The sequence below is a fragment of the Amblyraja radiata genome, chromosome 23 (genome assembly GCF_010909765.2).
Source record: "Amblyraja radiata isolate CabotCenter1 chromosome 23, sAmbRad1.1.pri, whole genome shotgun sequence".
Lineage (NCBI taxonomy): Eukaryota > Metazoa > Chordata > Chondrichthyes > Rajiformes > Rajidae > Amblyraja > Amblyraja radiata.
The window spans coordinates 11,300,920-11,314,552 of record NC_045978.1 but is presented as its reverse complement, the minus strand read 5'-3'; the positions used below and the strand labels follow the sequence as shown (position 1 = coordinate 11,314,552).

The following is a 13,633-nucleotide window of genomic DNA, read 5'->3' as shown; positions in this document are numbered from 1 at the left end:
GACCAAGACAAGGAGTGTTAAATAATATGCAATCATTTTGGGTATATAAACGGTGCAACAGTGGCGAAGCGGTAGAGTTGTTGCCTCACAATGCCAGAGACCCGTGTTCGATCCTGACCACGGGTGCTATCCATGCGGAGTTTCGTACATTCTCCTCGTGATTGTGTTGGTTTTCTCTGGGAGCTTCGGGTTACTCCCACACTCCAAATACGTACAGGTTTGTAGGTTGATTGTTTTTGGTAGGAATTGTAACTTGTCTCTCGTGTGTAGGATAGTGCTAGTGTGTGGAGATCGCTATTTGTTATGGAATTGGTGGCCTGAAGGGCCTGTTTCTGCGCTCTATCTTGAAACTAAACTAAACCGAGATGTAAGATCCACGATGATCTTCTTGAAGGATGCTGACTGAGCAAATGATAAACTATCGCACCAAATAAAACGCTTCAGAATTTTGATTGAAGTGGAACTAGTTGGTCAATTAGTCTTTGTTTTTATGAATGAGGATTAATTTTGTTAAAAGATCAAGGGACATTTTAAGCAATAGAAATATATTTCTGGGGACTATCGCAATGTTTGAGAAACAGTCAGATAGGACAGGTTTGGAGGGATATGGGCCAAACGAAGGCAGGTGGGACTGGTGAATCTGGGACATGTTGTGCGCAAATTGGGCCGAAGGGCAACTGTTTCCATGATGTATGACTCTATGACTATTTCAGGGATTCTCTCTGACCCGCTGAGTTACTCCAGCTTTTTGTGTTTCCCCTTGGTAAACTAGCATCAGCAGTTCCTTGTTTCTACTTACAATCTTTAATCAGACCAAAGAAGGCAAGCATCCTGTATGCATCCTTCAGCACCTTCTCTGTCTGTGCTGCCACTGAAATACATGGTGCTGCACAATCTACTATCTACAACATGACACCTTCCTTTTGTGGCAGCCCAATGTGCAAGCTGCAAAGCAAAAGCTAACTATGATAGAACAGGGTTGTCCAGCGATGACACAACCTGTTACTCCAAGTGCAGTTCACATATATTTGGATGACAAGCACACGATAAAAGCCACACATACACTGACTTGTCCACTGTGGGGAAGATCAGCAGTATCAGTCGGAGTGAGTCAAGTCTGTTCCTTCGTTCACTGACAGGAATCTGCTCCGTTAGTCGATTGATGCTGCATCAGAATCCATTGATTCTAGCCCTTGAACAATGCTACTATATTCATTTAGTTGAGTTGAGAGATAGCGTGGAAACAGGCCCTTCAGCCCACCGTGTCCGGCGATCCTATACCCTGGGGACAATTTACCGAAGCCAATTAACCTACAAACCTGCACGTCTTTGGGGTGTGGGAGGAAACCGGAGCTCCCAGAGAAAACCCACGCGGTCACAGGGAGAATGTACAAATTGCGTACAGACAGCACCTGTGGTCAGGATCAAACCCAGATCTCTGGCGCTGTAAGGCAGCAACTCTACCGCTGCGCCACTGTGAAACCCTGTGAACTTGGAACCTATGAGTGAAGATGTGCGATGTTCTTTGAGTATTCATGGACTGATCTCATCCTTCCCTTCGACAATACATCATACGTTTTCTGCTATGTGATATTTTCACAGTCACATTTTCCAGCTGGGTTCACATCATTTAACTGCGATCTGTGGGTTTTCCCATCTTGTTCATCTTCCTCAATTTCTTGGGTTTGGCCAGAAGTCGTAGCCTTCCGCCAAGGCAAGGCGTGGGTAATGTTGAACAACCCCGCACTGGTTCTAAGGGAGTGAGGCAATGTTATTCTTACGCTTATTTATGATAAGTACGATATGATATTTATGATGCGAACAATTTATTCACACAGCCTTTCTTTCAAAAGAAAATTCAAACTGTTGAAATCTAATACCTAATTACTTTTATCTAAAACATTTCAGTTTGAGGTATGAAAATGGGTGGTGATAGAAGTATTATATTTGCTGGTGATGTGGTGCATAGACTTGCATCTGTGGAGTGTTGTGGTCGGGGGAAGAAGAGGTAAGATCACATGTGAAACAGGAAACTGCAAGTGAAAGAATGAGGAAATAAAACACAAAGTATTCAGGGTAAACTCAGAACCACTGAATATAAAGATGCCTGCTGATGGATTTTAATAATAAATAATGACCCAATTTCTCCCTCCTTCTGTTGTTTATAACTGTCAATGAAAAACAAAACTCAGCACAGGACAGGGGCGGCACAGTGGCACAGCAGTAGAGTCGCTGCCTTACAGCGCCCAAGACCCAGGTTTGATCCTGACTACAGGTGTGCTGTCTGTACAGAGTTTGTACATTCGCCCCGTGACCGCCTGGGTTTTCTCCAGGTACACCGGTTTCTTCCCACACTCCAAAGACATTCAGGTTTGTAGGTTAATTGGCTTTGGTAAAGATTGTAAATTGTAAAGTGTCCCTAGTGTGTAGGATAGTACAAGTGTGCGGGGATCGCTAGTCGGCACGGACTCGGAGGGCCGAAGAGCCTGTTTCCGTGCTATATCTCTAAATTCTAAAGTACCTATTACAAAAAAAAGGCTGAATTTGGTATGTATTGACAATTCTGCAAATAAAAATAATTTATAACAAATAGACATGAGATGTTAGAATTAAATATATTTTTCTCTTGGCAGAATGGTACAAGTACATGTATTTTAATAGCGTCTTTAAGACAATAAAATATCCTAAATGCTTCACAGGTACAGAATAAGCCAGATATTGAGCATGAGCTTACAGGAGGTGAGCAAATCAGTTTGGTTAAAATGATGCTGTCTTGAGGAAGGACAATGAGGCGGGTAGCTTGAGGTTGCAAATTTGAGGACTAATGGCCTAAATGGCTGAGGATGGCATGAGGCAATGCCTTATTCTTCAGGCTCCATGGAATCTGCAATAACTTAAGTCACAAAGTCATAAGTGATAGGAGTAGAATTAGGCCATTCGGCTCATCAAGTCTACACCGCCATTCAATTATGGCTGATCTATCTCTTCCTCCTAACCCTTTCCTCCTGCCTTCTCCCCATAACCTCTGACACCTGTACCAATCAAAAATCTATCTATCTCTGCCTTAAAAATATCCACTGATTTGGTCTTTAAAGCCTTCTGTGGCAAATCATTCCACAGATTCACCACCTTCTGACTAAAGAAAGTTCTCCTCATCTCCTTCCTAAAAGAACATCCGGAAGTGGCGGCGCTGCCCAAGTAGCTGCGGCTCGCCTGCAGTTCGTCTGTCTTTCTTCTTTTTGTTTTCTTTTTATCTTGTTAGATGTATGTTTTAGTCTATTTTTAGTTGTGTATATGTGGGTGGTGGGGGAAACATTTTTTAAATCTCTTCCTTCAACGGGAATGCAACCTTCTCCTTGTATCTCCGTCTGAGCTGAGGCCTAACATCGTGGAGCTGGCGGCCTCCAACTGGAATCGACCTTGAGGGCTCCGGTGGCAGAGCCTGTGGACTCACCATCGCGAAGCTGGCTGACTTCGGAGGCTGTGGCTGCGACCCGACTTCGGAGCTTCGGAGGCTTCGGCTGCGAGCCTTGTGGACGGTAACATCGGGAGCTCACAGGTCGCTGGTTGGTAACCGATTTTCGGGAGCTCCCGCAACAGCAGCTTCGCCCGCCCAGAATCGCGGAGTTTGAATTGGCCGTTCGCGGTGCTCAAAATCTGCTGCGGGATCTACCATCGCCCGGCGGGGGCTTCAACTTTGAGAGCCTCGACGCAGCTGTTTGACTACCTGACCGCGGGAGAAGAAGCAAGGAAGAGATAAGACATTTTGCCTTCCATCACAGTGAGGAGGTGCCTTGAGATTCACTGTGATGGATGTTTGTGTTAAATTGTGTTAATTGTGTGTGTTGTCGATTTTTGCCGTCATGACAGCATAGTACGAAATTACGTTTAAACTTGTTTGAATGACAATAAAGGAAATTTAAATTCCAATCCTTTAATTCTGAGACAATGACCTCTAGTCGTAGACTCTCCCACTGGTGGAAACATCCTCTCCACATCCACTCTATCCGAGCCTTTCACTATTCTGTATGTTTCAATGACGTCTCCCCTCATTCTCCAGCATCATAATACCACCATCCCCACATCCCCCATCCCCCCACCCACCCCTGGCCCATCTTTCTTTCCCGTGCCTCCTCACCCCCATTTTGATGGGGATATTACCTGATGTTGGAGAATCCTAAGCTATTTAAGTAATCTATCTACCTACAGTATATTATAGTGCCCCTTTTCCTGTCATTCTCTCTCTTCAAAGCATTATTCCCTTTTAAGCTAGGTCATTGATGTTGGAAAGATATCTTGTGTGTATTGAAGATAGACACAAAGTGCTGGAGTAACTCAGCAGGTCAGGCAACATCTCTGGAGTAAAGGAATAGGTGACGTTTTGGGTCGAGACCCTTCTTCAGACATCTTGTGTAGTGCCATCCTCTTCGGTGACATCATAAAATGTGAACAGTTGACCTAAGAAGCGCATGCAGTTTTCTTTTTTTTTTTCTTTTTAATTTGTTTTTATTAGAAGCAAATGCACAAGGATAAGACGATCAGCATAACAATTATACAATTATTGTACAGCTTCATTTTTAACCTTATAACCTAAATTTTTTTTAAAAAACGGAAAAAAAGCAAAACAAAGAAAGAAGAAGGAAAAGAATGAAGAAAAAATAAATAAAATAGAAAAGAGCAGGAAAAAGACCCCTAAGCTACCAAAGCAGTGCAGAAGGAAAGAAAAGGAAATAAGAAAAGAAAAGATGGAGATATACCTCCCCCCCCCCCCCCCCCCCCCCCTCACCGATCCTGGCATCGGATTTTAAATTTAAATTTGTGTTTAACCATTCTGTTGTTGTAAAAAATCAGTAAAGGGCATCCATGTCTTAAGAAATTGATCTGGTTTTTCCGCCAAGACAAGCCTAATGTTTTAAAAATGCAGTGTCTCGGACGAATCTGTAATTCACATCTTCACTGTGGGGACTGTTGTCTGTTTCCAAAATTTGAGTGTTAATTTCTTCGCCGCTATTAGGCTGTAATTGAGGAAACGTCCTTGAAATATATCGTTAGTTTAGAGCAGGCCTCTGACATACCTAATATGATCAGTTTTATATCTGGTTCCAATTTAATTTTATGTATTTTGGAGAAGGTATCAAACGCACACAGTTTTCTGACTTCAGTTTTATAAACCATCATCAATTAGGCTAAGCTTGAGTATAATTTCATACCATTGATGAAAAGGCTAAAATCGTTTCAAATATGACAGAAGAAGCAAATGGCCGACATTTTTTTTGCCAGTCACCATGTCTGTGAGCTCTTTGTGCTCTGTTTCTGAAGTACGATTAGAACTGAATTATCTGTGGTCTAAATGTTGCATACTTTTGACTTGGTCTTTTCGATAAAAAGAACATCACACTCAATCACATCTTGGTGAACCAGAGGTTCCTGAATGTTTGACTTCCTTGTTTTTCTCTAACACTGTTTCTTCTCATAGTGGTTGTTTCCAGCCTGCAATGCATTTCAGTCTCTTGTAATTTTTAGAACTCGACGAACCACTTCTATTTTTTTTACACTCTGTTAATTCTGTAAAGTTGTCAGCCTACACATTGCCAATAATGCAGACAACAAAAAGGATGTGCCATTGGCTTTTAAATCATTTAAAGTGTGGGTTGTGCCCATGTCATTGGTGGGAAACGAAAGTTGCCCAAAAAGTGGAAAATCTTTGTCACTTAGTGCTGCGACTTTATAATTGCTGTAACATACGATTAACACTGTCAGAACTGAAATCTCTACAACCATCACTGGAACACAAGCATTTTCTTCATAAGACATTTGCAGAATTTATTAGATGATCTTGTTTTAACTCAATTTCACCCACGTCCCCTCTTCTCCATTAGTATGGAGATTATTTTGGAATGTAAATCCCATTACCTCTCCTTGGATAAAGGCAAAACTTGGCGGCATGATGGCGTAGTGTTCGAGCCAGAGACCCAGGTTTGATTATGACCTCAGGTTCTGTCTGCACGGAGTTTGCATGTTCTCCCCGTGACCATGTGGGTTTCCCCCGGGTGCGCCTGTTTCCTCCCACACTCCAAAGACATGCAAGCTTGTAGATTAATTGGCATCGGTAAAGATTGTAAATTGTCCCTATTGTGTAGGATAGTGCTAACATATGGGGACCGCTGGTCAGTGTGGATTCAGTGGACTGAAGGAAACTTTAACTCTTCCCAGATCTGCCTGACCTGCGGGCTATTTCCAGCATGTTCTATTTTTATTTCAGATTTCTATAGTTTATTGCTTTTTCACCTACCTGAGCTTTGCTTTATTCCTGGTGGAACTAAACGATATGTGTCGGCAGTATGTTCTGTCATGGTGGGGAAGAGATGGTGGATGTCCAAGCCAAGTCTAACTATGGCCCCATTTGACTTTGATACACATGTATTTTCCTGCTGGAGTTAGAGTTATAGGAAATAAAGAGCAGAAACCTGGGATGGAACAAAATAGCACCCAGCTAGAATGACTCACTCCACATTTTTCCAGTTCTTGAAAATGGAAATGAAATTACTGCACCTTTCCTCATGTTTGGATTAATTCATATTGAATTGTTTAAACCGATGCTTCCGGTTGGCCAAAATAATTGATTACACCTGCAAAACTAATCCAAAATAAACTCTAGCTTTTATATGAAATATAGATTTTGGAATTCATTTCCTCCCTTTATTTTTTTTTTCTCTCTCTTGCTCTCCATGCTTGTCAAAAAATCGGAACCATGACCTGTGCCAAAAACTCCACTATAACTACTTCTAAACCACATGTTTATCAATGTGGAGGACTAGTTTAGTTTTATAACAATCACGTGTTTTTGTTACGTGCTCTCCAGTCAGCAGAGAGACTATACATGATTACAATGAAGCCGTCAAACAGTGTACAGATACAGGATAAAGGGAATAATGTTTAGTGCAAGATAAAGGTTCCATTAAAGTAGTCTGAGGATCTCCAATGAGGTAGATGATAGGTCAGGACCGCTCTCTAGTTGATTCAGTTGCCTGAAAGACCTGGGAAACTATTCCCAAAACCATGAATCCCAAATCTCTTTTCTTTCTTTCCTGAACAAAATATCTGTTTTTCATTTGACGGTTTCTAGCAGGGCCAAGCTACACCTGGAGTTATTCCTGGAGTGATTCTATATATTATTTTGGCTGATGTAAATCTATTCTGGCGCCTTTATAATCCACATCAGACCATCTTAAAAGGACCTTTTATTATTCTAATGATGAACGAGTTAAAATCGAAGTGATTTATGCACCCTCCTGATTATCCTTTTAATCCTCAATAGCTTTTCACTAACAACGTTTAATGAAATAATAACTTGTCTCACAAAAAAGTCAGACAAGAAGCAAGGGACTATTATACGCGGATTTCATGAAATAAGATATGAAGTTATTATTGGGACCATGCTTAAGGTGGGGCCAGATACCTTTCATCGAGATCATGTGTTTGTCCCATTGAGTTCATTTGATCAAAGGATATTAATTGACAAATGTCGGCAAAAAATGGCTCCTTTGAAGCTCTGTGAATATTGGCACCATTGCTGGGTATGTTTTATAGACACCACCCACGGAAAGATCTGTTGTTTTAATAAACAGTAATGAAATTAAGAGTTTTCTTGAATTGCAATGCAAAACTGTCCTGACCTATCTTCACATGCGTAGAAGCATGTAAAGATTTAATGCAGTCTTATCTTAAATACACCAACATAAGTTATCTTGTTTCTTCTCAGCTGCACGGATACATGGAAAACAAGCCTTTAAGCCTGCAGATATTTATTGGAACGGCAGATGAGAGACTCCTGAGGCCACATGCCTTTTACCAAGTCCACCGCATCACCGGCAAAACAGTCTCGACCACCAGCTACGAGAAAATCTGTGGAAATACCAAAGTTCTGGAAATCCCTCTTCTGCCAGAGAACAACATGAAAGCAGTGTAAGAATATTACTTTAATTAAAGTATTAGCAGTATGTAACCTACGTTTGAAATATGTTGTTAAATATTACTCCTAAGGAGATTGAGTGTGTAGGAAGGAACAGCAGTTGCTGGTTTATACCGAAGACAGGTGACATTTCGGGTCGAGACCTTTCTTTTTCCACGATTGCTTGGTCATCGGTGACATCTCTGATTTGTCTTGCACCTTTCATACCTCTAGATTCCCTCTCCCCTGATTCTCAGTCTGAAGAAGGATCTCGACGCGAAACCTCACCTATTCCTTTTCTCCACTGATGCTGCCTGACCCACCGAGTTGCTCCAGCATCTTTCGTCTATCTATAGAGATTGAGTTGGATAACCGATTTGCACAGTTGTTGTTCCTTAACATTGAACAATTTGGTTAAATCCAATAGAGAGCAATGAATTGAAAGCTTCCTGGCAGCTGCTGTAAAGGACCTGGGCAGTTTGTACCTATCAGTCTCAAGATAATTTAACATTGCACTGCATTGGTTGACATATTTGTCTAAATTCAGCCCACTGTGTGTTAGCAATGTTTTTAACATGTCAATTACTTTGTTTCTCAAAAATGTTTTAATCAATTTGTTGAAAGTAATGCATTTCTGTTACTGCACTGCTGATTTTGATTTATAATCTGGAGAGTTAAATTCCACGCTGATCCAGATAGCAATTTTTTTTTCTGAGATTAGCGTTGTGGTGAGTTGTTGAGTCATGGTGTCAGATCTTTATATCTGCACCATGCCTTGCCTGAACTTGGCCTGCTCAATGTAGACGTTTGTGGCTTAAACTTTAACCTGTTCATTGCCGAGGATTTTTCCACTATTGGCCACGACCCCAGTATATTTGGGGGTGGCACTGAACAGGTTAAAAATGGCCCATTCCCTAGTACTTGACATCTTGCTTGTTATTTCCTAATTTCATCTGAAATATGAATTGTAAGAAAATCTTTTCTGCTTTTGCTGTGCATTTGTGTTCTGCCTACTTATATGTGTATCTTCCTATCATCTTCAAACGTTTACTTACATAATGTTTGCACACTTTTTGAAATAGTTACCAGCAAAGACATGATTTTCCTCCGGTTTTATTTTGGGTGCGGGAGGGGAATTTCATCAAACCAGTCAAGTATAGCTTCTCTATCAGATTGTGGCATGTTAAGAATATTGGTGGAAAGTACTGTGTATTAGATGAATTGTTAACTTTAGTATAGTTTATTGTCACGTGTACTGAGGTACAGTGAAAAGCATTTGTTGAGTGCTAACCAGTCAATGGAAAAACTATACATGATTACAATCGTTCACAGTGTACAGATACATGATGAAGAGAATAGCGTTTAGTGCAGGATAAAGTCAAATAAATATTTGGAAGTTTGCTTTAATCATTATGAAGCATGGGCCCTGTGTACAGTGTGGGATTAGTAATCTAATTTTCATGCTCCAAAAATATTTTTGCACTGGCTTCTGCACTTGTTAGAAGAAAAGTCTAAGAAAACACTATGGTGAAAATTACCTGATTATCCCACTACCCCAAACTTGCGGTGACACTTAAAAGTTGGTACAGTTTCCATTCAGGCTCCCTCTACCCACATTCTCTTTGCCTAATTGCAATTCCAGGGACAAAATGTAAAGAATGTCATTCACTTGACCTGATCTTAAATTCTAAATAAAGATTAATAGCACAAGGGCAGCTTATAATGGCACAACCTGGAAACACAAAAACATGTTCCACTATCTTTTTTTGTATGGAGTTATCCGAGTGCGGCTTAAAAAGGCTTTGAGTTGCTGTTGTAGTAAAATTGCATAACAGACCACGACTTTTCCACATTGAGGGTAATAATGATGTGGGATGTTTGTCTTATATTGTGAAACAGCAACTTGCATCCTGTCGCTTCCTGCCTACAAGCTTTCAGTTGTCGATTCTGAACTTGGAGTAGCTGCACTGAACGGTTCAGTGTTACACAGAAGGCACCTTGTGGAGTAGTCTGAGGAATACTAATCCATTCTTCCCCGCACTACTCGATTATGTCCCTTGGCAGGTTCACTCCTGAGTAACATGGAGAAAGATTCATAGATTATATCTTTCTAGAGAAACTGGACAAGATAGAGAAAGTTTAGACGCCTTCTTGTAAGTTCCATGAATTTAATTGGTAAAAGTCACCAGTGCTTTACTTTAGAGATACGGCGTGGAAACAGGCCCTTCGACCCACCGAGTCCATGCCGACCAACGACCGCCCCGCACACCAGTACTATCCTAGTACACACTAGGGACAATTTACATTTTACAGAAGCCAATTAACCTACAACCTGTACGTCTTTAGAATGTGGGAAGAAACCAGAGAAAACCCATGAGGTCACAGGGAGAACGTGCAAACTCCGTACAGACAGCACACGAGGTCAGGATCAAACCCGAGTCTAAGGCAGCAACTCTCCCACTGCACCACTGTGCCGCCCCGATCTTACCTTCTCGTGCACATGCTCTATGTCTATAGGTTTACTGATATCATTTCAATTTCTCATTCCATGTAGCAATGTGTTCCCTACTTGTCAAATTAAAGTTCTGCTTTTGTGAATTTCCTGTTTAGAATTGGAGATCCTTAAGTACACAGTTGGGGTTCTGCCCATGTTTACTGTTATTGACTAAGAGGAAGACCCTTTAAGCCTCTTGCACATAGCAACAAAACTCTTTATTGGTTATTTGGCCAAAACATCATTTTTTATGATAGACACAGTTCTTTAAAATAAATGAGATGCCGTTTGTTATCCATGTCTATCCTTCCCAGCAGGTTATGCCTGCTCACATGATAGTGTTTGACTCAAAATAGGTCTCCCATTGAATCTATGACAGTCCCTGACCTGAAATAACTAAGTAAGTTAGTCAGTTCACATTGGGCATGTGAATTGTATATGAGTGGATATATTAAAATTCAATTGAAATAAATTAAAGTCACACAGAGGATACAAAAGCTCTTTAAACTGAGCTAAGAGAGTTGTCATTATCTTTAAAAAAATGATTTGGCAGAGGTTCATTTTAATCTGATTTGCTCTGTACTCTTGTGTCTAAAAATCCCTAGCTGGTAAATAGAATCTGGTTGTATTTTACACAAGATCTTTATAAGAATGTTTTCAATCATTATAACAAGCAACAGGTGGGAAAGGCAATATCACTTTTGTTGGCTACATTTATAACTATAAAAATAAAATCTCATTGCGAATTGTGACTGGGAGTCTTGTCAGACTGACTGAAATGGATTAGATAGAGTGGAGCATCTGTTGGCAGAGTTATTGGGCACTTAGTCTTAATGAGTGAAATGTAATGCTTTCCAGTTACCCTTAAGCAGGACGTGCTGGCTCATGGGACTACATGTGGGAGGAAGGGATGTCTGCAGTGGCCAAGTTGTGAATTTAATTTTGGATCCTATCGAAAACCAGTAACAGCCCAATCCAGATACCCACTTCACAATATAAAACTGTTATAAAATATAAACTGTTTTAAAATACAATAATTTCAATCACTCCGCTCTTTACCTCAGGCACATATGCTGCCAGATCTCTTTGATCATGCGTACTATTTCGACCTGTGCCATTTTGTCCACATCGTCTCTCCTTACTTTTTCTGCTGAAATGTACCACAGCACAATTCCCTGTATAAAATTCTTGACATTTATCTGCTCATTCTGCCAGCCCATCTCTGCCATCTTGCATTTTTTTCAATCTATCCTCATGTTTCCCACACTTTTAAATTGCGTGTCATTAGCAGATTTGGCAATTTTACATGGATACCCATGTCTAAGTCTTAAATATACTGTAGGTCAGAATAAACAGTGGCCCCAGCTCCAACCCTTGGGAACACCACTATTTATTATGTTCAATTCTGAAAAATAGCCACACACTTTTTTCTGTTTCGGAACCAATTTCCTAATCACACTGTTACTGGCTCTTTAATTTCACAGCCCTCTATTTTGCTAAGTATTTGAGGGGACCTTATCTCCTGAAACCACACATATACACAACCTCCAGCATTTATTACATCAACGCCTCCTTTTCTCTCTTCTTTAATCCAGCATTGTTCCTCCTCTTGTGTGTGCTATGCTCACCCCATTTGCCATGCAATGTTCTAAAGTGGATCCATTTTAAAGCTTCCAAGTCCGAGTGCAACTGGATAGTACAGAATCCACACAAAGGTCCTTCTATATTTTCTACTGCACTCTCTGAAACCATTAATAACATGAAGCAACATTTGAAAATATCGAATACTTGCAGGTTTGACTAATAGCTAGAAGAAATGAATCAGCAAATAATCTCTACTTGGTCGATAGTGTCCATAAATAAACCTTGTATGAGTGTTCTGCTACAGAAATTGTGTCGAAACACACAAGGTTAAGACAGCATATTGGCTGTGCATTGAGGTCCACAGTATGTACCAAATCAGTAGTCTGCACACTAATGCCATAACTACTGCAGATTTAGTTTAGAGTCACAGCGTCGAAGCTGTGTCGACCAAGTCCACACCAACCAGCAATCACCCGTACAGTTGTTATACTCTACACTCTCGGGCCAATTTACAGAAGTCAATTCACCTACAAACCTGCACTTCTTTGTAATGTGGGAAGTAACCAGAGCACCTGGTGAAAACCCACGCGGTCACAGGGAGAATGTACAAACTCCATACATTCGGCACCCATTGTCAGGCAAGGGTTATTGATTGGGGACGATCAGCCATGATCACAATGAATGGCGGTGCTGGCTGGAAGGGCCGAATGGCCTCCTCCTGCACCTATTTTCTATGTTTCTATGAACCCGGGTCTCTGGTGCTGTTAGCAACAAACTCTACCACTGCGCCACTGGTGTGATTTGCTCTTCATCCGTTGATACACAATGTAGATACCATTTTGGACCTCAAAGTCACTGGTAGTGCTCAAAAACATGCATGTTACTGGTTTCTTATTTGTACATCCTTGTACATCTTGTTTGTACATCTTGTCACATTTTGATATAGTTGCTGTTGTACAACAACTCCCCTTCGGTCGTGCGGTAGACTGACACCCCAACCCCCCGCCCCCCCTCCCAATCTTTGCACATCCCCAATCCTTTCCACTCGTCACTTTAATTTCATGTTCCATGTATCTTGTGTTTTATGACTCCCTCCAATTTCCCTCCTGGGATAAATAAAGTTCTATTGCATCATATCGTACAGTTATTTTGATAGGTCTTTCCATTTTTAATGGTGTAATGGTTCTTCGACTTCCACCTAAACAGTATATAAGCCAATGTATTTTCTCCAATATGTAGAATTTCTTTACGGTCCTGATGAAGGGTCTTTGACCTGAAACATTAACTGTTTCTCTGTTGACTGTTGATGTTACCTCACCTGCTGATTGTTTCCAGGATTTTCTCTTGTTATTTTTTAATGTCTTTGTAAAAATGTGCTAAAAAAGTACACATTTGTGACTCAAAAACTCATTCCCAGAAGACTGATTTAGTAAATCTTCAATTATCAATATGCCACCATCTTTGTGTGCATCATTATTGTTGGTTCACATTGATTAAAAAAATAATTGATAACAAAAGGTTTATCAACAGGAACAATATTTTTTAGATGTATTGGGTTCCTGTCCGTAAAAAAGGAAGAATTCAGTATTTCTGTGCTGTATGTA

The 13,633-nt window shown here is 40.7% G+C and overlaps 1 protein-coding gene across 3 annotated transcripts in view; it reads left to right on the top strand.

Moving 5' to 3' along the window:
* The window catches only part of nfatc2 (nuclear factor of activated T cells 2), a 124,254-nt gene that overhangs the window by 26,570 nt on the left and 84,051 nt on the right, over nt 1–13,633 (top strand). For all 3 annotated transcript variants that reach the window (XM_033041551.1, XM_033041550.1, XM_033041549.1), the window contains exon 4: nt 7,763–7,965. In XM_033041551.1, the coding sequence (XP_032897442.1) occupies nt 7,763–7,965 (203 nt within the window). The remainder of the gene's footprint in view (nt 1–7,762; nt 7,966–13,633) is intronic.